Source organism: Drosophila obscura, unplaced genomic scaffold (assembly GCF_018151105.1).
Source record: "Drosophila obscura isolate BZ-5 IFL unplaced genomic scaffold, ASM1815110v1 contig_187, whole genome shotgun sequence".
Lineage (NCBI taxonomy): Eukaryota > Metazoa > Arthropoda > Insecta > Diptera > Drosophilidae > Drosophila > Drosophila obscura.
In genome coordinates, this window is record NW_024542775.1 from 757,785 (window position 1) to 781,823 (window position 24,039).

The following is a 24,039-nucleotide window of genomic DNA, read 5'->3' on the forward strand; positions in this document are numbered from 1 at the left end:
TGACAAAATTTGAATATTCCGAACAAACAGGAAAGTATGCTGCCAGTGCCAGTGCCAGTGCCAGTGGCTGTGGCAGTGGCAGCGCCCAATCGAATTGTTTCATTCCGATACAATAACCGCTACACTCTTCCGTTAACTACCCGCACGTTTCCGCTACAGCAACATACAGCTACGCTACACACATACAGCCACAGCCACAGCCACAGCAAGCTCCGGCAATAGGGGCGTGGGCGTGGGCGTGGGTGGGCGTGCGGTTGTTTTGCAAAATGCCGACAAGCTGAACATGGTCACACCCACTGCGGCCCAGCCTCATGTGAGGAGGCTGGAATTTAATAATCGTTGGTCGTTGGTCCTGTTTTCGCGTTCGGCCAGTTGCTGCTGGCTAGAAAGGGACGGCCAGATGCGCTCCCTGACTACTGGCCTGACATGATGAAAGTGTACTCATTTCGAAAATATGCGTGGAATGTCTGCGAAGCTCTTCCTTTCCTCGAGAGCACACACAAAATCAGCAAGAAATAATGCCATAACAAGCCCGAATTAGACAAATATGACTCCAAATAGGCCCAGCCAAAACATTCAATATGCACAATATAATACTATTTATTTTGTTTACCCAATAGGTACATGCATGCAAGTACTATTAGTTCCCACAATTTGTATATCAATATCAATATCCTAGGGCTACTCTCTTCGGGGAAACTACTGTTGTATATTTTTAAATTTGGGTACAGTGAGTGTAGGTTTTATACTGACAATCGAAGGCATGGAGGCATGTAACCTGCTACGATTATGGCAATGATTGAACGGCTTGAGAACCGATCGGGTAAAAGTGATTAAAGAGAGCAAGAGTATCCTATCATACTCGTATCAGCTATGCTATTACTGGTCCACTTTTGACTGTTAGTGTAAAGGCCGATCCCGGGCAGATGGCTTTTACAATATTTGGGATTTTAATATGCGCAGATTAGATCAAAAATGTGTGCGGTGCAGGGGTGCAGGGATGGGTGAAAGCTGCGAATGTTCTTATTGTGTTATTGTGTTGCATGGGAGCGCCTGGTAGTAAATCCCCCGGCAGGAAGCTCAGCAATCTGCACATTAAGTTCAGTCTAACTCCAGTGCGGGGCTCCCCGTTCGGCATTCGCCATTCGGGCAATTGCGACGTGCCACGTGCCACGTGCCGGCGACACGGTACATCCTCGTGCACTGAAAAGTTTTCCGCTCTGCCTCAGCCTCAGCCTCAGCCTCAGCGTTTGAGCACCGTTTCTGCTTCTCATTCTATCGGTGAGTATGGGCGTATGGGAGTAGACGCTACAGTCCAGCGGAGTCCAAGTCCGCCTCCCCGCAGCTTGAACCAATACCAATATTAATAAGTGAGATCTCAATACTAATCTCAGCAGATACTCAGCAGATACTGTTCGTACGTAGTGCGTACCGTACAGATGCACAGCCAATGGAGATGGAAGCAAGCGCACGCTCATGCGGCGACGAGCACGGAGCAGCTCTACTCCGTCTTGGCACGGCACATGTAGAGCACTTCCATTCACTTGTGTACATATGTATGTATGTATGTATGTATGTACATATGTATGTATGTACTTATGTATTTATTATTACTTGTCTCAGCTCACAGTACAAACCCTCACACTATTCTCGCCATACATATTTCAGGGATCATCACGATCACTTTCTCACTTTCGCACGCGTTTTCCACTGGCATAGTTTTCGTCACTTTGTACATACATACATACATGCATACATAAAAAAATAAAAATAACATTTAACGAGCCAAACTTTTACCTCGTTGGCCTCTTTCAATCCATTTCGAACTACATATGTAGCCTGGGCCAGAAATCACAGGTAATTGCTCGACTCGATGCCGATTGCAGAATGCAGAAACAATCAGGGGCTGGGTGTGGTGTATATCGATATTAATTTTTAGCTTGTGCTTAATAAGGAAATAAAAATACAAAATACAAAATACATAAAAAATTTGTTCGAGGAAACTGTTTAAAAAGGAGCTTGGTTTTGCTGCCGTTTATTTGCTGTTATTTTCAGTGGTGTGATGAAACTTAAAACTGGCTTAAAGCTTATGTCACTGGTGATCCACTGGCAATGGATCCACTCAATGTTATGTTGAACAGTCAAATGAGGTGTGGGCACACGCTGAAATTGATCATTTTCAAGACATCGTTTTGATCGGCAAAAATTGACAAAATCGATGCATACTTAATGGTAAATGAATATAGGTAATAACATAATTTGCCTAGCCCTGGCCATCCTTATTTTTGGTTGAATATCTTAAATGAGAAAATATGTACATACATTTGTATACATACATATGTATCTCTTGTCTCAGAAATTCTGATTGTATTGTCGGAGGCTTAGAAGGAGCTTTCCTTGACCAATTACTCGTCTGCTGGCATCAATATTTAAAGAGTTTCCTGCTTCGGCATTCGCATATGGACTGCATTGCAGGGGGGATGTGATTGAATGGCCTGGCCTGGCCTGGCCCAGCTCTTGTCACTTTCCGTTTTGTTTTCCGTACGCCTCGACGACGGCTTTCGGCTGTGGCAGCGTGCGCCTTACTGATATCACAAGCAAGACGCCCCATTTTCCACTCCTTTTCTCCTCCGTGTGAAGTCTTGCGTACAGGCGATAAGCGGAACGACGCTATTTTTTTTTTATTTTATTATTTTTTTTTCCATTTCCACTAAGCACAAGAGCAACGCAACTGTTGCCGGCACTCACACACACTGGCACGTCAGAGTTGAGTTAACAATGTCTACGACTTTAACCATATCCGAGATAATACATACATATGTATGTATGTACTTATGACTGTACATATGCACGTGTGAACGGAGTACTTAAAGTATCGGTTTATTGCAGTATTTTCCACTGAATACAGGAATACAGGAATACAGGAACACAGGAACACAGGATCCATATTATTCATTGTTTTAATTTTAAAATGCTGCCAGCGGTATAAAACGCTGACTATTAATTATTCAGTTCGAATTGAATCAAATCCAGCTAAGCTAGGAAAAACGCTTGAACTGCCGCTCGTTGAATCTGTTCTAGCCAAATACTCGAAGTAGCTGCGAGACTCATGGAAACACAAAGCACCTGCTGCACTCCACCGCACTCCTACCGCATCCGTAGATATGTATGTACATATGTGGTGGTAGATATACATATGTACATACATATGTATGTATGTATGCATGCAATAACTTTTGAGAGTGAGTAAAAATAAGTTATTGTAGTATATGTACATACATATATGTATGTACATAGCTGGCAGAAATTGTCCAAATGTCGATTTTCTGTAATATTGAAATTACCCTCTTCTATCCCATTCCCTTTCCCCTCTCGGCTGCGGATCCACATACTTGTTTTCCGTGAGATATAATTTACAGAAAATTTGCTTAATCCATAATAAAACGCTACAATTATCGCACTTGAAAATCCCAGTTAGCACCGTCGCACCATTGGTCCCCCCCACTGGGAATTCAAGTAACGAGCCATTAAACAATTAAAGCAGCGCCAGGCCCGGGCTCAGACCCAGACCCAGACCCAAACCCAGAGCAGGAGCAGGAGCAGGAGCCAGAATCAGCTATGTCCAGCCAAGCATTTGACCATCCAACCAAATACAAACAACGTGAAGCATGCGGGTTCGAAGCAACGGGGGAACGGAACGTGAGTGCGAGTGCGAGTGTGAGTATGTGTATGTGTATGTTCATGTCGGTGTGGGTGTGGTTTGTACATATTTTTGTGTGTGAGCGAGGGAGAGGTGATGTGATGTGATGTGCAGCTTTCAGTCCGCACGCCCATCTCTGGAAGAGGCAACCACTGTGAATATGCTTCAATTATTATGAGCATCCCGCGGCCGCACCTCCCACACGTTGCCAACAGCCTGACGACGACTATCACTTAACGGGAGACCAACACCAACACACCAACACACCAACCCCAGTGTGGCCAACGCACAAAAGAAAAGCCTGGTAGAAGATTGAGAGGGGGTAGATGGGAAGGTCAGGATGCGTAGTGCTGCAGTTTGCCAGTCGAGGACTCATACGTAATTAAAAGGAACCATGCTGCTTTCAAAGGATTGAAAACGGGGCTTATCCGTCCCGCTTAAAGACTCATTTTGATACCATACAGCCAACCACTCGGGCAACATTCCGGCTAACAACTCGTACTACGATTAGTCGCACTCATTTGATAATCTTGTCTCTCATAAACACATACAAATGTGCCTATACATACATATGTACGTACATACTGTGTATGTCCATGCATTTTAATGAATTCATCAATTTTAATTATTATTTGTTGGCTTTGAAAATAACACTTTGCAAAGACTATGTACATATATCCATGTTCATATACATATGTATCTACATATGTAGTATTGGATATTGATCTACAATAGTAGAGGATATAGTAGAGTACATACACACTTGACAGTGCTTGAGTATCTGAGGCCAATCGAGACTATTCTTACAGGCGGATGTAGACGCTGCCAGAACCCTCCCAGAAGAGATGGCTTTTACATATCATATACATATACATACACATACACATACACATACACATACACATACACATACACATACACATACAGGGTCGGGCCACTCAAAGAGCTATAGTAGGGATACGCCGATTAGATTCGGAAGCCTTTCCGCGCCAAAAAGCATATATTACACGTATTCTTCATCAGCATCGATAGCCGAGTTGATATGCATATATGTACATACATACACATGTATGTACATATATCGTAGCCCTGTCCGTCTGTCTGTCCGCTCGTCGGTCTCTCCCGGTGAACGCTAAGTTCTCGGAGACTAAAAGAGCTCCGTAATGAAGCACTGAATCATATTTTTTGTTTCAAAACTGTTCTACGCTCGCTCTATTCTACCCGCCTGAAAATCGATCCTTATCTAGCAAGGAAACGATTGCACTCTTGCCTGACGCTACTCAAATTGGCAAAACAGCTTTTTTAAGTTTTTTAAGTACATATGTATGTACATATGTGTAGGTATCTACATATGTATGTATGTACAATTTAAGTACATCCGATTGTAGGCCCCTCGGTCGGTTGGCGGGAGGTTGATGGTGAGGCGGTAGTTCCCTTACCTAAAACAACATTTAAAAAATAACTAAAAATAAGTAAGTATACTCTTGCAAGTATGTATAGTACATTTATTCATAAATATCCACATCCGCATATTGTAGATTTGTTTTGTCAGGATCAGTCAGAATGCACATATGTAGTATAAATCTAGACGCGATCACCAGTATCAGATATGTACATACATACACTTGTGTGTACATACTCGAATGCAAAGTCCTTCATTGCGGGCTCCTTCGCTCTGAGATGTATGCTAACCAGCCTCTCCAGCTGTATGGCTGTAACTAAGTATTTTTATGTTCTAATCGCACACATCGGACCCCCACTATGCATGTATGTATGTATGTATGTATGTATGTATGTATGTATGTATGTACATGTGTATATGATATCGCCCAACAGATAGATACAACAAAGCAGGAGAGAAGCCTTTTCTCCACCCCACTCCACCTCTTAGAGAAGAGCATTTAACATGTCCAAATATTATTTCGTTACGCTGTCGCCCAGTCGCCCTGTCGCCCTGTCGCACTGTCGCACTCAAATACACGTACACCCTCTATAGAGAAGGCATGATTAAATCGCATTAAATTCAACCGAGCGAAATATCAAAATTCTGAAAGTCTGAAAATATTATCAGCGGATTAGAATCAAATTTTACAGTGCCACCACTCCGCTCACCCCCACCCTCCCTCTCCCTTCCACACTAACATCCCAGTCCCAGTCCTTCTCCCACTCGTGACCCCGCAATCTATCTCTCCGCTCTGTCGAGCTCATAAGGGCGCAAACTTTAACAGTAATAAGAACAACAAGCAGCATGCAAACAAGTGGCAAGGCACAATGCTCGAAAATTCCTGAAAGTGGGATGGATGGGATGGGATAGACGGACGCAGGCAAATACTGTGCACAAAGGGGTTTGGGATCTGGTGAGGTGGGGTAGGAATGTATGTATGAATGGGAATGGGAATTAAATGAGTAAGCTGCGTATTTAAGGGGCCAACTGAGTGGAATAAATAGAAAAGCTACATTTCTCCTCAGTCACGTTATCATCTTCTATAACTGAGCTAAATGCTGTACGGAGTGTGAAGTACGGAAATGAAACACCGTTCTGGATCACTCATTTCATTTAAAACTACTATTGGTGCCTGGATGGGATCCCAGACGGTGCAACGGTGCGCCCTGATTAATTTATATGTATATCGAAAATGATCGAAGCTTCAGCTATTTACTTTGCGATTATCATCTACATACATATGTACTACATTGTACATCAATATAAATATATGTACATACAATATAGAAATGCTCAACCCCTCAAACAGTTGGGCCTCCAAGCAGCCACGACCGATCGTTGCCTGACATCCGTAAATCAGGCATTTCACAAAAAACGCGTGTACATGCAAACTCATGAAACTCTTGAAAAATAGTACAAATAAAACCATAATTGCATGTTTTCACACGAGAATCGATAGCAGCTCTCGGACGACGCGACGTCTCCCTCTCCGTCTCCTTCTCCGCTCAACGCTCAACGCTGGGGGTTGCATTGCCCATTGCCATTGCGAGCTCTACTGAGATGGTGATCAAGAGAGTTGAGTTTGAAAGTTTCCTTAGGCGGAGACACGCTGACTTTGCTGTGCCACACGCTGTGCCAGGCCAGGCGAAGATCAAAATGTTCGATCTGCCCAAAACAACGAACGAATAACAAAGAAGTTGCAAGGATATGCAGCAGGGCTCTACGCGATTGAATTCATATGTAGTTGTATTTGTATGCCTGTTCGTTTTCAGGTCTGTCGACTTTTAATTACAAACAATACCTGGACCCAGATCCAGATCCAGACCCAGGCCCAGGCCCAGACCCTATCCCTGGATTACAAATCCGGACGTTGTTGGCCAAACATTGGTATCTAATTGGGTTCAGATTTGGCTTACTACCCGTGCGTATACTCGTCGATATACGGCAAACACCCGATAAACCTAAACCTCACCCCAAACGAAACTTTTCCAGGTACATAAGTATATGTAACTACATATGTAACTAATTACGGCCCAGAGGAGCAATAAAAGTACTGGGCACCGAATGGAGTGGGAGTGTGTACAGCACATAGTACATACATACGTACAAATCTCAAACTAAAGTCAAACTCCATTTATGTGCGTGCGGTAATCATCAAGTGGTTCTGTCCTCTACGGGGTGATGGTGAGGGTGAGAGTGAGCCACTTGACAAACCGCAGACCAAAATCACACCCGCAACCACACAACAGCATTGAAAACAGCAAGCATTGAACACAAGCACGGACGACCTGTGTTTGCGTATATTTATAGTCCAGCCCCTACTTCTAAAGTCTGGAAAATATCTTACAGGGGAATCAATTTACACTATCAGGGAATGAGATATAGGCTAATTCGAAGCACAAGCAAACAGCCGACAATTTTAGCTCAACCGTTTATCCACAGATTTTTATGAACGATACCACAAACGACGCTTAATTAATGCACATATACACAAAACATACATGAACGTCCATATATACAAGATATAATTTTGATTCCACAAATACCCCACAAAAATTCTTAATTTTGCAATAAAAGCTTGATATTTCCCAGACGATAACCTTTGAAGAAAAAAAAATTCTACTATAAAAAACATAATTCCTAAAGAAATGTAAAGCCGAAAATCTATCAGAAAAAGTCGGTTTGGCTCGAAGCGTAAATAAAATGTTTAATTCAATAAAAAAAACGAGAAGGAACGTGTGAGTCGTTTCTGGGGACACGACTCTACTTACACCCGTACTCAGTCAGTATATACATTATTGAGCTTATAATTTTTTAGAATTTTAGAAAAAAAAAATAAAAATTTTACATTTTACATTTTTTTGCTACATCTGCTATCTACATCTCATCTACAATGTCTATTCTACATCTAACATGTAGATTGTACATGTTCCATTCATATTCTACATCTCCTCCGCTAGGGGTTGCTCGCGCACTGAACGCGGCAGAGTGTGCGAGCGAGAAGGAAAATGAGTTGCTTGGTTGTTGGCAGGAGGGGGCAGGGGTAGCAACTGAAAATTAATTTCTTCATTCTGGCTATAATTATGATCCGATCTGATTCAGATTCGGCAGTCTGGTAGATATGGGCATTCTCTACGACACTGCGTTTTTAGTTTTATCGTACCTTTAAAAATGTGCCTGCCACAGATTTTCGTTCTTTGTGTGGGCGGAAGGGGGCGGGGCGAAATTTTGAAATACACTTGTAGCAGTGGGATATCACATAAGTCTGGAAACCAAATTTGGTTGCCCAGCTCTTATAGTCTCTGAGATCTAGGCGCTCAACAAGACAGACAGACGGACAGACGGACAGACAGACATGGCTATATCGACTCGGCTATTGATGCTGATCAAGAATATATATACTTTATGGGGTCGGAAACGTTTCCTTCTCTGCGTTACACACATCCACTTTTACCACAAATCTAATATACCCCTTAACTCTTTTTTGAGTACGGGTATAAAAAATGGAAAAGATCACATATACAGAAACTTACAGCGCTAAGCAAGAAGCGGAGGATGAGCTGGAGCAGCCGGAGCAGCTGGAGGGAAGTTTGTTGGAGCCGATTGCAATGAAGTGGAGTTCACAGTTTAGCTCGGAGCTCGATCGACACAGAGCCATGAAAGAGCAGCGAAAGGAGATAAATCAATAAACATAAAGCATGAAGCGAACAGGGAGTGGAGTTCCACATGGAAACAGAATCATTGTTTCTAGAGGGGCTCCTTCAGGCTATGCATTTAAGCAAGCTTCTTGCCAAGATGAGATGATCCAAGGATTGGGAAGGCGATCATCCAAGCGTCTAGGCGTGGTAAATATTAAATCATCACTTCGGCTGAAATAGCATAGCATAGAAGAATATAGGCCATTGCTTTTCCATATAAGCATTGTATTGTATTCTATTTTATTTTCAGATTTATTTCAAGTTTCAAGTTTGGCTTGAATTTTCGCGGTTTATTTTCAAATAAATTAAATGGTATAATATTCGAATTTAAGGGCAGTATTTCAGCAGTACGGCAACGCCGAAGAGAGCGCTACACATTTCCAGGGCAGCATTTCATCGAGTACGGCAGCGCCATCGTAATGTACAGAAAAATTTCTAATACAAAAAAAGAACAGAAAAGCGCCATCTGTCGCACAGTGGGACAATATAACTTCAGAATTAATAAAGATATCTTTATAGCACAAATTGCATTTGAGTACATGGATTTCTGTATGGTGGCCAAAATGTTTTTGCTTTTCAGCTGATCGGCCGATTTTTCCGAATAAATCTAATCAGAAAGCTACCGTGCTTAGCATAGCTGACCAGCATTACGTCATCCTCCGCGTAGAGTATTTGGCCTTTTAGATATTCCATGCATGGCATGGAACTCCTGTGTGCGACGCCTTCGATTAGCAAAGTGTAGCGCAAGGTGGCTGAAGCGTGTTCTTATGTGCGCAAGGGAACAGATCATGAACAGTAGTCTATATAAAAAATCTTATATTTCATTTCAGATTCCCCGGCAGGTCATGACCCTGCCGCGGTAATAGCAGCCATCGCTGTAGCGAGCCAAGACAATGTCCGACTTTTGCGGCTTGTGCTCGATTCTCGAACTCATGGCATCTTGGGCATAATTCAATGTCCATTTAGGAGGAAAAGAGTCATTCAGAAATTTGGCATAGACTTTCATGGTGGCACTCATGTGGCTCATCAAGATTCGCACAGTACTTCCTAGTTCTCGAGATAGCGGCGAATAAGGCATGGTTTCCGTTGGCGCTGACCCCATAGCGGTGCATCAATATCCACGAAGTTCTTGGTGGCTCCATGAGGAGCTAAAGGTTCGTTCACTAACGTAAGAGCTGGTTTAAGTGGCTGGACTAAGCATTGCACGGACTTACCATCCATTTTGTCATTTTTTCTTTTATCATTGGCGTTTTTGCGTCGTATGCGTCGTGATGCATCAGGATTTGGGATTTCTGCGCGCCAATCGCGTAGATTCACGTTTCGGTTACTATTACCTCAATTCGGCACCATTCATCAGCGAAGTGCTTTGATATTTAATTAATTAATTATAATATACCCCACGAGGGCTGCACGCGGCGAAATTGAGGATGCTGCAGGGCCATTAAGGGATCGAATTTATACAACTTCTCGAAGGTGGAATCGGAGGTGTTCCTCACTTATGAACGCTGCCATTTCGTGCTCTTTCACATTCACCTCACCACGGTACATGTACTGTAAAATGTCCCTCAAAGCTATTCTGGTTACTGGGTGCAGAGGCACTAAAAATGAAATTAAATAGCAAATCTGCCTCAACCTTTGCGTGTCTTTGCTACTTTCCAAATACATCGGTTTTTGGCCGCTGGTTGCAGAACATTATACGCAGCTTTTCCGAAAAAAGCACAGGACAAGGTGGTGGGTCTTAACAATTGTCCCATCAATGAGACGTCCACAAAATCGCCCCGACAAAACCTCGTAGAACCAGCTGCACGAAATTTTCCGTGGTGCAGAAACGAAATATCTTTACAGAATCCAGCCATCTTCACGATTTTCAATTACTGTTGGTCCGTCATTTACATACCAAGTTCAAACCACAAAATACCATGTTTAAAATGAACTCTGGTATTTTTTTTTTTGCATGGATTTTGTATGGGAAACTCTACAAAATACCGAGTTCAAACCTCAATATAAAATGAACTCTGGTATTTTTTTGTCAAGCGCAAGAAAGCTCACGACGGCGATTGAACATAAAAATTTCCGCTCGTAAATAAAGGAGTATTATAAGCCAGTTATATTCTAAAAATTATCCTAAAAATGTTATTAAAATGTAATAAAAATAGATATGGACAATTAAGGATATGACGAATGCCACAATGGCACTGGCCACCATCCCTAGCATGAGTTGATGCACATGTTCCCTGCTCGCCGACAGGGGCATATTCGAAATATTCGATTGCACTGCACTTTTGCTTTTGCACTTTTCAGCCTATCGGCACAACTATCACCAGTAATAACAACTTGTAGACTTGTAGATCCAAAAATCAAATTTTGGCGCAAAAGTGGTTGTGCAAAAAGGTAAAAATATACATAAAATCCTTAAACTAAATAATTTAAACTGATTGTATTATTATCATACGACATGTTTGTTACCCTTGGGGCCATTAAGACACTTCTATGAAAACTATTTTTAATTTAAAGGGTCCACCAAAAAACGGTCCGTTTTCAACAGAGAATTTTTAAGGACTATCCAATAAAATATTATGGTCACTCTATGTGTAGAAGCCACCATGTAGAAAAATGTAGCAACAAATTTTCAAAAGGTTGCTCAACATTTGGTTTTTTTGCGCAACATTTGAATGAAATACCAACCGAAAAATACGTGTGCCGATCTGTAGTGCTTTGGATTAATATGCTATGCACTTTCAATTGCAAGCAAAACGAAGTGAAAAGTGAAACAACAACAACTGAAATATGTGCACAACTTTAGTCCATGTATTTATCCAATACATGTAAAACATCACATCATATAATTCCAAGTGTTCAAAATAGAATTCGCGTGCGCATATGTATGTTTATAAATACACACAGTTTGTATACATATGTATGTATTTATGTACATATGTACATAGCTACATTTAAATGTTTGTTATCTCAGAGAAGTACTCTTATGGCTCAATAATCCAAATGTGCATATGTATACATATGTACGTGTGAGCATACGTACATATGTACATATATTAAATCTGATTTTTTATGACTGTAAACACGACGAACACTGCACTTTCAGCTTCAGATGAACCGAAGTTCAAGAGCACAAAAATTTAATATGTTTATAAATGGTTTAATTGAATACAATAGAGTGATCAAGAGCTGAGAGTGAGATTCATGTGAATCGTTTATGCACAGAACAGACATATGTATGTATGAATTTTGTCATATATGTACGAGGGATGTTCAATAAGTCCGTGGATTTTTTAACGAAACAGGTTATTGGATAAACCATAATTTTTTAATCACAGTCTTCTTTTAGCCATACGTTTCAACGCCAACGTTTCTCCAATTTTTGTATCCCTTAAAAAAAAAGATTTGTCAAAGTTCTCAAAATGAGAATTTGTTTGTGAGATTACTTCACGAATCTCGTTGGAATTAAATCTCTTTTCGCCGGGTCATTTCATCAGGTTAGGGCGGGTGAAGGAGGAATTCAATCTCCGATCGACCAACACCATATCGTGAATTTTTTTTCAATTGTTTCGGGTAGCAACCTTAGCTGGGCCGTCCAGGATGGTTGGCATCGTTTGTGCTTTGGAAGCGGACTTCCCATACCATAGTATTGATCAAGCTTAGCCGTGATTTCAGTGGTGGTTTTTCCGCACGAGCACACTTGTTTCCATTTTGCCTGCTATCAATGGCTGTAAAGCACAAACCAAACCAAACCAAATTGTGCAGCTTCTTCAAATTTTGTCAGAAATCCGCTAATAGATACCTTTGACAGAAGCAGTGTTGACCTGTAAATTAAGAGGCGGGAAATTCAAAAGGTCACGGACTTATTGCACAGCCCTCGTATGTGCATAAAATACAAATGAATGTACCGAGTACAGTATATTTACCGACATTAGGGTGGTCCTTTGCATGACGACTGAATCTTTCGATATAATTTTAGATTAATTGTTTCGTATGATCAGGACTTTATATGCATGTACAGTGTACATAGGTATATGTACATTAATCTTAATGAGGTCGGAACAGCTGGAAACATTATTGCCTTTCCCTATATTTTCCTTTATGGCATGTTGTTAAGGTTTTGGCAAAGAATATAAAATTACAAAGAACAAACTTCATTTCAATTTTCGTTCGACGCTTCGTTGTCGTAGCGCATCCTTCGCCTCTGGCAAGGCCCCAGAGGACATTCCGTCTTAAACCATTCGCTTGTGCGAGGGGACGAAGCACAGATAAAAAGAGAATTGAAACTCCACTCACTCCCTCTGTCTACGTGTATTGTATCGTCTTTGGTTAAATCCTATTGCCACAAAACTTAATAAAGTTAAAAAAAAAGTTTTTCATTGATATTTGTAAACAACTTTTGACTGTAAAGGCCCCAGCAAATTTGTAAATACAATTTAATAGGACTGATTGATAGGCCTCAATTTAATCGTCAATCGTCCATTTGAATCAAAGCATAAACACCCAAGTAATAGCATTTTATATTTAGACTTTGTTTTTCGATGAACATGTCTGAGAACACGCAATAGCCGCAGTCTCGTTTCTTTAGTAATATAACAATCCTGTCCGATAGCTTTGAGTAGAGTTTAATCTTATGTGAAACCAGATCTCTTACTTTTTTGTTATAGTTAGGGCAACCGCAAAATCTTATATCTTATAATAATATAATTCTCAATCTTTTCTTTTTTTCAGCACTCAACCCGACAACTGTTTGCTAAAAATCATGCTGACCAATGGGTACCGCATTGGGAAAGAACACAAGACTAAGAGCCAATATTATGAGTACCCTATGGGTGGTGGTGTTAAAAGGCTTATTGAAAATGCAAAAACAGCAGTTGCAGTTGTGCACGTACAGACGGATTCCAATAGCATAGATTTCCCCGATATAGTTCCCCGAAGAGATTTGTGCAGTTGCAAATCGAGGACAAGTATTACAAAGCCACAGATTATAAGTGGACATTCGAGATGTCCCTTTGTCATGTACCGATGTGTGGCCATAGCTGTACTATCCATGCTTTTAGTCCTAGCGACTGCACACAGTGCCAACAGTGAGCAAGAGTTAGTAGAAAGCTCAAGCAATTCATCAAGTGTCAGTGTTAGACCTGAAATCATTTTATTGAGTAACAGAACGAATGCTAAATCTAACATACTTTCAAGCGAGAACGCGTCAGCAACAATTATACAGAAAAATCTAGAGGATCATTATCAAGAGGATCCTGATCCGCCTTTAAACCCAATAAAAGTACAAACCAAACGGAATAGTAAAAGTTCGACTCTGCCAACAACATCTAGATCGGGTCCCTTCTCGAGTGTTCAAGGCGTATCTATGAATCGAAATACATTGATCAACATTGATAGTATTTTACAACGCCAATTGCGCGAGAAAGCAAAGCAGGATAGCTTGGAGTCGATTAAGATGCACATACTCATGCGGTTAAATCTAAAAAAACTACCAAATATAACCAAACCTATCTCAGTGCCACAAAATATATTAGAGGATTTCTATAAAGGTTATAATGCATCTGTAACAAATACAATTTGGCGCCGTAGGGAATCCGCAGGAGAACCGCTATCAGAATCACCATTTGTCCCTAAGAAAGACGAGAAAAATACCAATAAAAGTAGCGGTTTAGTGGCTGATGAATCAGACATGAACATTTCTTCTCAAATGCAAGGGGATGATGCTAATGCTTTAAATGAGTTTAAGTTGATTTATAACACCGAAATAGGAATCCAGGAATATCCAAATACAAAACAAGATTTTCTTATGGATAATAATGATGATGAATACGAGAGTATTCTTTCACACATAAGCAGCATTTACGTGTTTCCTGAACGTAAGTACAAAACATTCATCTATTACAGCTAGAGTGTATTTATAACCCGAACTCAAAGAGCATAGTTGTATATTTAGTTCGTGCGGATGTACTTGTATGTACATATTTAACCATAAGCCAGAAGGAAGCCCGACCCCTAAGGGTATATACATTCTTGATTAGCCTCAATAGTCGAGCCGGTATATTATAGCCAGAATGAAGAAATTAATTTTCAGTTGCTTACCCCGAACCCCTACATTGTATATGTAGAATCAACATTTAAGATGGAGATGTAGACAACAGATGATACATAAATCATAAGCATACATATTTATATACTGACTGAGTACGCGTATAAAATTAGAGTCGCGTCCATGGAAGCGATTCACAACGTTCCTTCTCGTTTTCTCTCGATGTTTTCTCGATCTCTCATGACATCACGTCTTACCACTATAAATAATTTAAGACTTATACGATCTTTTAATTTCTCAAATTCCATTATATGTTAATTTAAATTTCGTCCATTTAGAACTTCAACCACATGTTCGACACAACCGTAAAACAGACGTTCTTCGGTTTAAATTCGACAATAGTTACTCGGACATATCGTACGCTACACTGCATTTATATCTGCGTGGTTGGGACTGGATAAGCACCCATCAGCCGGAACTCATTGAGGAGATTGAAAATCAACAAAGTAAAGATATTGTTGTAGCTATTCATCGGGCAGTACGCCGTGCAAATAACACAAGCTTTACTCACAAGGCCAAAATGTTTGAATTTCGACAAAAAATCCCATCTGGACAAGGACAGTGGGTCAACGTTGACCTTAAACCTGTTTTCGGTGATCGCGGGTCGAATAAATCTCATGAAATTCTTATAAAAGGTGTAGAATCCTGGATGAAGCCTTTAGTTGTGACCACCGATAACACATCGAATAATCCATTAGTATGCGTCCTCCACACATCGCAATTCTCTCATGGTAATTGGTAAATTTATTGCCTTTATTTCAGACGGTTCACATAGAAATTGGATCACAAAAAAAGCATCGACGAAAACGAAGCGTTTATATGGACTGTACTGAAAGTGATCACGATATGCGATGCTGTCGATATCCTCTCAAGGTGAACTTCACAAGTTTTGGATGGCATTTCGTTGTTGCACCTACGTCATTTGATGCATACTTTTGCAGTGGCGACTGCAGAGTTGGATACCTCGAGCAGTATCCCCACACTCATTTGGCCGCCTTAACGACGTCGGCCACGCCCTGCTGTTCGCCAACAAAAATGAGTTCCTTAAGCTTGTTATATTTTGACGATAACCATAACCTGGTTTTAAGTGTTATACCAAATATGTCTGTAGAGGGATGCAGCTGTTCCTAGCCATCAAGTCGAATTTTTATCTCGATTTTTATACCAATCATCTAGAATAAAAAAAATATAATTTTATGTACATACTTGCAAGCTGCTTACTTTATTATGTAGGAGATGGTCTAACCTAAGGCCTCGATATTCTATTCCGCTAATAGTTATTCAGCCAGCCCAGCCCTCCTATTGACGACGATCACAAATCGGATACTGGCGGATATATTAACAGGTATCAAAATAAAATACAATTAAAAGTATCTTTATTAAGCTATGAATTTTGATGATTGGGTTTTAACATTTGCATACATATGTATATTTAAAGGATACAATACTTGAATTTATTAAAAATTAAAGCTGTTTTTGGAACGAATGATTCTTGATATTTCGCTTTGATCCATATACATATTCACACATATGTTAAATTGAAGTTTATACAAACAGCTGAGCATTGAAAAATGGCATTTATTCTTCAGACGCTGATGACCAAAAGCGCATAAATGTTTGTATTTTAATAAAGCCTAGGACTCAGATCCAAAAACTGTTTGCTAGCAAACAAATGTCATATATTCTTCTAGCGGCCAGTGGTGCGACCAGAGATGTGCACTTCATTCCGTACGGTTACACTGCTCGTTTCAAATCGATTTTTCCATTTCCCTCTTACTCGCATACAAAAGAATGTGTTAAACAGTATATTTTAACTGGCATGATAATGTTGAAAAATGGTAAGTTTTCTACTAAATTCGGTTTTTTGCCTTTAAATACACAGTCATAGTCAACTGCTTTACCACCAATTTTGCTCTCTCTCTTTGTGGACTGCTTTACCATCGTAAATACAAATGTACAAGTACATAATATTTACGCTTTGTTGGTGGTTTTAGTGTAAAATAGAAAAATTCTTCCAATGTTATTATAATATATATATATTTGTGTATAAAATATATATAGTATATATATAAATATACAACTGTATGTTATTATGTTTACATTTCTGAAAATGTGAAAAAAAACAAAATGTTACAGCTTTTCTGAGTACATTTTTCCCATTTTACAGAATAAATTTGCTGCTTCGAAACTGAAAACTCTTCCAACAAATTTTCAATTTCTATGCTTAAATTGAGTCCAGAGTGCGATTTGTGTAGCTTTATTAGACCGAGCGTCTTAATTTCAATACGCTGATTTCGATAATACTGAGCAGTCCATGCAGAAAAAAGTCGAGTGCCAAGAAAGAAAATGTATGGGCGTTACTTCAACTATTTATATTCAGGCAGGGTTTTTACATTCACTTTGCGTTTACTTTCAGCCAAAAGTCATACTTTTCGTTTTCAGGCGCTCTGGAATCCGCAAAAGTGTGATATATTTACTCCTGTACTGTTAACGCAAAGCTTACTGCTGTTATACCAACACTATAGCGCCAGATCATATCAAAAGCCTCTGTTATTTTTAACAGAGATTTATCGAAGAGTAAATCGGTCTGCGAAAGCTGTTCGAATGAATTCACTATTTGTTGTTGTACAGACAAATTTTTCCAGATCTAATTTTGAGGTTAGTTTAAAAAATATTTATAAAAAGGGCACAAGCTCAATTGCACAGGTAATGGTGTCATGTCAATACATCAGTAAGTTATACTATATTTTTCCTTTTGCAATTAAGATTCGTTTTGTTGTATTAAAAGTCGTTTTCTTTTCATTTCGGCGAGAAATATGTTGCCGTTTTGAAGACGGAAAAGTTTTGCGTTTTGTGAATTCGGGAGCATATAACGTTCCGTTTGGGAAAGTAAATCGAAAAGTGGTAACCTAAAGTCGTCGAGTACCTATTACGAACCAATCGATAAAAGCAACTTTAACACCGCTGTGCGAGTCCCCCTATTGTGTTGCAAACATGGTAGCATCTGGCCACACTTGATTCTTCTCGAAAAAATATGTATACAAATTAAAAATAATAAAATACAAATAATGTAATTTCACAGTAAATCAGCAATATGAATAATTGCATTTTCGAATTGGAATATGAGTATGTTGTGTTAAAGGTACGTAAGAGCATTTAAACTATAAACACATGCATATTTACATGTTTACACGATGTATGTATTGCATTGATATACATATATATTGTAAGAACGAACTTATTGAAGAAAATGTAAAATACTTTTTTCAGATAAATGGAAATGATATTAGTCATTTGCCGAGATATGAAGCGGTTCAAATGTTCCTTCAAACTAAAGAAACCATTGTAGTCGAATTGTGCCGGCAGAAGCAAAACGCCTTAGACATAGAAATTAATATAGAAACTCGCTTGGAAAACAAAGTTGATAGCATATTGCCATTTGATCAAAGCGAATTGGCAACAGTTGAAAAGTTAAATACATCACCGACAACCAGTGCCTCACAAAACGTAAAGTCAACTTCGTTGTTGATTGCCAGCCCCAGCCCTCCATTAGCACCAGTGTCGCAAGCAAACTCAAAGAACGACAATCAAATTATTTTAACACTTCGTGCATTAAATAACGAAGAGTCTGCAGTTCCGCCTGTCGAAGTTTTCTCGGCCGTTTCCGTGTCGAAGGAAACTCAAACTTCAGCCGAAAACCTTAAGGAACAGGATATAGTACGCACGATAGCCGATCACTTCATTGAGCAAGAACATCATTTGTTTGAACAATGTCTGGAGCCGGAAATTGATATTGAGGTATTTTGACAAGATTAAAATATGAATAGTCTCATATATACATAAGTATGGTTTTAATTTACAGGAAATAACTTTAGTTAAGACGATTGATGATTCAACCACTGAAAAGTTAGGTATTAATGTTTGCTGCAATGGATATCAGGCTTCAAATATCGACATTAGCCGAGGGGACGTAATATCTGACGAGGCTGAGGCTGATGCTGATGCTGATGCTGATGCTGATGTATGCGAAGATGTATTTATTAGTGATATTGAGCCGGAAGGTATAGCTCAACGCGATGGACGCCTTAGGCGGGGTGATCAAATTCTGCGCATCAACGGCATGGACGTTAAAAGCAAGGAAGAAGTTGAAGCTCAGATCGCAGGGAGTACCTTTGCAGTGACGCTTCTTGTTAGTCGCCTTCTATATCCAGTAAGTGTAAAAGTATATTTTTTTCTTCGTGACCACAAATGACTGCATAACTGTTTAGTGTAAAAATAGTTTGGACGATAAAATACATATATATGTGTACATGTTGATAGTAATAAAAGTATACATATGTAGCATACATAAATGCATCGCAAAGTACATACTTATGTTGATCTCTTCCTACACAGAACTATGTCAGCTTTTGTGTGTTTAATGCAAATGTAGCCTTGCTTTTTTTTTAACTATTTCTCTAAAATCTCTAAAAATTTGTTTGAAAGGAAGACGACGATGACGAAGACATTGAGAGTAACTTTGAATACGCTAATAGCTTTCTCCGCGATGATTACACAAATGTGGTCGATAAATTGGACAAGGTCTTGCTGAGCCAAGTGCAGACCATAAAGACTCTTAGTGTAACAACCAATGAACCGGTCAGCAACACCACCAAAAATTCGTCTCCAACAACCCAACAGAATTCCGATCCGAACGTTAACGTTAGAACTTATGTGCCAAAAGTCATTCTGGAGACATCTGAAAAAGCGTGCAGCAAAACAAAGTTTCGCACAGACGAAAACTTGAGCCATGTAAAAGCGTTAAATCAATTCATGAACAAAAGCTGTCAGTCTCATCACCCTTATGAGTATGATGAAAGCGAGCATATTTATGAGACCATTCCTGAAGATTCGGAATCAGAACCGTTATACTGTTCCCCGTATCAAAGCTCTAACTATATGACGGCGATGGGCTCCTGCTCATCAGCAACAGCCACAGGCATAGGTGGAATAGAAACTGAAGCAATGGAAACGAAAATGCAGCAGCAAACTCAACGTGTTGCCCAATGGCTGGGCCTTAAGTCACAGTGCCACGGCCACGGCAGTTCCAGTCCAAGGACAATGCACACTCTAGTAGGTCGTCCCGCTGTCCTAAAATCTACCCAACAGCCTGCGTGCAGTCGTGTGTTCACACTCCGCAGTACATTAACAAATACAAGTCGATCAAGCAGCAGTGGAGCCGCGCACAGTGCATGTGGACCCAACAACGTCGACATCGGAGGCCACGCTATGCTGGGCGATGAAATTGACAACTCATCGAGTGCCTACAACACTGGTGGGTCAAATAGCGCTTCGCCCCATCAAAATCAGATTTCAAATGCTGGTGACGAAGCGCCAATTAGTGCAAACCAAATTGGCAAAATGGCTGAGAGCCAGAACCCACCCATTCTCTCACCAAAAGAAGCGATTGTAACCACTACTGCGAGCAGTATGTTGATGTTACCATTTGGTAGGTCTGGCCGCATCGGTCTTTGCTCTTCCAATTTTCCCTCGACGTATCTCGGTGGTAGGAATTCAACTTGATTCATTTATGAGCTCTTGAAGGTTTTATTTATATTTGTAAAATTTAACATATTTCAGAAAGCCCGCCCAAAGCATGCAACGAGGAGGAAAACCATCAGCACAAGACTGATCTCAAATTAATGCGGATAAAGCCAGCAGAGGAGTTGCAAAGTCATTGTCCCCAATTTAATGCACCAAATCTGAGCCGCTATCACTTCGTTAGTAGTCAAGAGGTAAGAAATTAGGAACATACGTGCTTTACTTTGTAGATCACAACTATTGATCTATCAACCTTAGTCGCAGTTGTATCTACATTCCCAAAATCTTGTATTTCAAATAGGTCGCAAATAAAAGCCACATTGCAGCCAGCTCAAAACATAGCTCAATACTGATAAGTGAAAATGGTGAGGAGATACCCATGGTTTGGAAAGTGAAGCGTCGTGCGGATGGAACACGATACATTGTAAAGCGGCCAGTACGTAATCGGGCGCACGTTGCTATTCGAAAAAATACGCGCAGTAATGAGTTTACTACGACAGAGGATGATACAGTGTCGGAAGTCAAAATCGGACGTTATTGGACTAAGGAGGAACGTAAACGACACATTGAACGAGCTCGTGAACGGCGCCATCATCAGCAGCAGCAGTAGCACCTACAATCTTAGTTTCACCATATACCATGCATATATGTATTAACTAAACACTACACAGCTTATACGAATACGAGTGTGACATGAAAAAAGTCGGAAAGATCTTTTTTGTGTAATGTGTTTTTGAAATGATGGGTTTCAAACGATATTGGGCGGAAACTTTATTATAAGAAATCTTAAATTGTGGTCGTTTATTGTTGTGCTCTTCAGGATTGTTCGCGAAGTCAAACAAATGTATTTTACCTTAAAGCTACAACGGCAATAACTTTAAATGCGAATTTGAAAAACAAATCTAGATTTTACTATTCACATTTGAAACATTGCCGAGTTCTGTGTTATGTATATATTTACAGCCATTTTTCATGCGACTGCAGATTTACAATAATGCCCAACAAATTATTTAATTAATTTGTATTCAGTTGAATATTTTGTATTATTAATCTTAATCAGATTTCGTCCAGTTATCGAGTTATGGCGAGCTAAAACTTTGAAAATACAGTTTGTATGGCTTGAAATGTAAATCCTGGGTTTTCTAAATAATTACAACCAACGTACTTTGTTCCCACAGTCTTTCTTTTCGATCGATCGTTCCTATGATATCTAGCTATTTACTATAGAAATCCCATTCATGCACAAGCTTGCATTGAAGCTGACATTATAAATTATTATACATATGTTTTTCAATACAATATTTTAATTGTTAGACCCTTTACAGAGGGTTTTTTGTTTTTCTAAACAAAGATTAGTTGCTTATATAACCTTACAAATTTAATAAAACCAACATACTTTTTTTTTAAACGCCAATATGTATATCAGATTATGTGTGTAACATTTTTCAGACGAATGTGATACGAGATACATTTATTAAGGACGTTTTCCACCATATGTATATTTCAAATCGTTTTGTTGTATAATCGATTTCTTTGCTCCGTGTTGTGAATGGGCTCCTGCACAGAGACTAAATTGAACTACGTCGTCCGTCATAATATTTTAACATTGCACAAATTGTTTTTAATATGGGAAGGACAAGAATTAGTAAAAAATTGTGAAATAGAGAAGTCGAGCCCAGAAGGGTTTCCGACCGATAAATTGTAATGGATAACGAGTTGTCAGCACGTATTATTTCCGACTACTGGCTCGGCTAGGAGGCTGGTGTTTCTTTGTTTTGCCATAGGCTGACACCCTTAATATCCTTAATCTTTATATACATATATATATATAAATTTATTCATTATTAGCACTAATAAAGTCAATATGCATAGCTATACCTGCAAACCTGACTGGCATATCCCAAGCCTCCAAAAATTTTCCTAATTCTATGGGATAAAGAGCACTTTAAGAAAGGACTGCGGAAACACATGCTGACTCACTACACTACTCGACAAAATCGAACTTTTAAAACTCAGGAAAAGTCGAAAAAAAACATATCCTTGTCCTTTTATTTTTTTGTGAATCTGTGCTTTAATTAGGCGCCATTTAAGGTATTGCTCATTAAAATCTATGGAGAGACGGCGGATCTAAAATTGGTTGAATAAAATAATTTTCGTGGGGTATGGTTTCATGTTCAGGACTGAAAAAAAGGCATGAAAGGCAGGCATAAAAATGTTGTTGTCGATGTTTTTAGTAAATGTACCCCACCTTATTATATCACAAATCAATGTTTGTTTACTTGGTATGTAATTCCAATTTTGATACATGTTAAATTCAAAAATGTCATAACAAGCATTGCTTGGTGGGCCAGCAACGGTAAAATGAGATTTTCGGAGGTTTGGTCAACCAATTTTAGATCCGTCGTCTCCATAGATTTTAATGAGCAATACCTTAAACGACGCACAAAAATCTTCATTTTTGCATTTGAAAGCTTAATATTTCCCAAACGGTAAGCTGAAATCACAGTCTTTGGGTCTAATTTATAGCTGCATCAATTAGCTTTTCAGAATGGTAAAGTTTTTTACCACCAAATGTAAGATACTTAAATTATGTGAAAAAATCGCTACCCTACCCTTAAAAAAAGCATTCAAAAAGAGTTAAGGCGTATATTATATTTGTGGATGTGTGCAATAGCCATGTCCGTCTGTCCGTATATTTCAAAGTTTCACCCCGCCCCCACAAAGGACGAAAATCTGTGGCAGCCACAATTTTAAAGATACGATAAAACTAAAAACGCAGTATCGTACAGACCATATATTCCAGATTGCCGAATCTGAATCAGATCGGATCATAATTATAGCCAGAATGAAGAAATTAATTTTTAGATGCTTCCCCCACCTCCTCCAGCAAGAGACCCGCTACTCGAGATAATGCTAAACACATAAACATAATAGCCCATGGATCGGATGTAAGGCCGTTAAAGCAGCAGGAAGCATAAATTTTCTTCTGGTTCCAGTCACACTCGACAAAACAAATCAAGTGAAATATTGGTTTTTCCATGTATAAATATACTTTTGAAAATGACCGCCAACCTCATTTAACGCACAAAAAATTCTGACATTTTTCGCTCTCAATTCGTGGTGGTTTTTCAAAATTTGCTCTCTTTCAGCAACATGAGAATGTTGCACAGCATTGTTGTGCAACTTTGGTTGTTTTTCTTCTTCTTCCTGTTTGACGATTTTTTTTTTCTTCTTTTTCCTGTTTGACGAGTTTTTTTTTGATTTCGCGTTTCGAATTCGAATTGTTATTTCATGGTTATATTATGGTTATGTTATGTTATTTTATAGATTATAGATTATAGAATAGACATATTGTTTGTAATTTCAGGCTCCAATTAATGCAGAAAATACGCAGTCTTTGTTTTAAAGATATAAACGAAGTTTTACAGCTCATGGGTACCAATAATAGGTATCAGAACCGGGATAAATGTATATATAAAACCCAAACATGTGCATTAATAGGTAAAAAACATGT

The 24,039-nt window shown here is 39.4% G+C and overlaps 2 protein-coding genes and 1 long non-coding RNA gene across 5 annotated transcripts; 2 read left to right on the top strand and 1 right to left on the bottom strand.

Moving 5' to 3' along the window:
• The first annotated feature begins 11,507 nt into the window (after positions 1–11,507).
• LOC111070841 (growth/differentiation factor 8) lies at positions 11,508–16,150 on the top strand. Its single transcript, XM_022361802.1, has 4 exons — positions 11,508–11,724; positions 13,571–14,715; positions 15,224–15,642; positions 15,708–16,150. Exons 2-4 carry the CDS (start codon positions 13,602–13,604, stop codon positions 16,074–16,076), a joined length of 1,902 nt encoding a protein of 633 aa, XP_022217494.1. The 5' UTR covers positions 11,508–11,724; positions 13,571–13,601; the 3' UTR covers positions 16,077–16,150.
• On the bottom strand, positions 11,961–13,164 carry LOC121404182. Its single transcript, XR_005967796.1, has 3 exons — positions 12,766–13,164; positions 12,286–12,663; positions 11,961–12,229 (listed from the first exon to the last, which is right to left on the bottom strand). It is a non-coding gene; the product is annotated as an uncharacterized LOC121404182 (long non-coding RNA).
• A 1,787-nt stretch (positions 16,151–17,937) lies between the features above and the next one.
• Positions 17,938–21,407, top strand: LOC111070828 (slo-interacting protein 1). Of its 3 annotated transcripts, none has more exons than XM_022361785.2 (6): positions 17,938–18,087; positions 18,216–18,743; positions 18,808–19,155; positions 19,431–20,433; positions 20,565–20,719; positions 20,827–21,407. In XM_022361785.2, exons 1-6 carry the CDS (start codon positions 18,040–18,042, stop codon positions 21,133–21,135), a joined length of 2,391 nt encoding a protein of 796 aa, XP_022217477.2. In that variant the 5' UTR covers positions 17,938–18,039; the 3' UTR covers positions 21,136–21,407. The 3 variants fall into 3 exon arrangements, with proteins under 3 accessions (XP_022217477.2, XP_022217476.2, XP_022217478.2); XM_022361784.2 differs by having other exon boundaries at positions 17,939–18,087; positions 19,431–20,490; XM_022361786.2 differs by having other exon boundaries at positions 17,939–18,087; positions 19,431–20,259.
• Positions 21,408–24,039: the final 2,632 nt, after the last annotated feature.

Bases quoted from the DNA above. Each gene is read 5' to 3' on its own strand.
- LOC111070841 (XM_022361802.1), top strand. From the start codon at position 13,602: ATGCTGACCAATGGGTACCGCATTGGGAAAGAACACAAGACTAAGAGC. The intron at 14,716-15,223 runs GTAAGTACAAAA...TCGTCCATTTAG, and splicing joins CATTTACGTGTTTCCTGAAC to AACTTCAACCACATGTTCGA. The intron at 15,643-15,707 runs GTATGCGTCCTC...CCTTTATTTCAG, and splicing joins ACACATCGAATAATCCATTA to ACGGTTCACATAGAAATTGG.
- LOC111070828 (XM_022361784.2), top strand. From the start codon at position 18,040: ATGAATAATTGCATTTTCGAATTGGAATATGAGTATGTTGTGTTAAAG. The intron at 18,088-18,215 runs GTACGTAAGAGC...TACTTTTTTCAG, and splicing joins ATGAGTATGTTGTGTTAAAG to ATAAATGGAAATGATATTAG. The intron at 18,744-18,807 runs GTATTTTGACAA...TTTAATTTACAG, and splicing joins AGCCGGAAATTGATATTGAG to GAAATAACTTTAGTTAAGAC.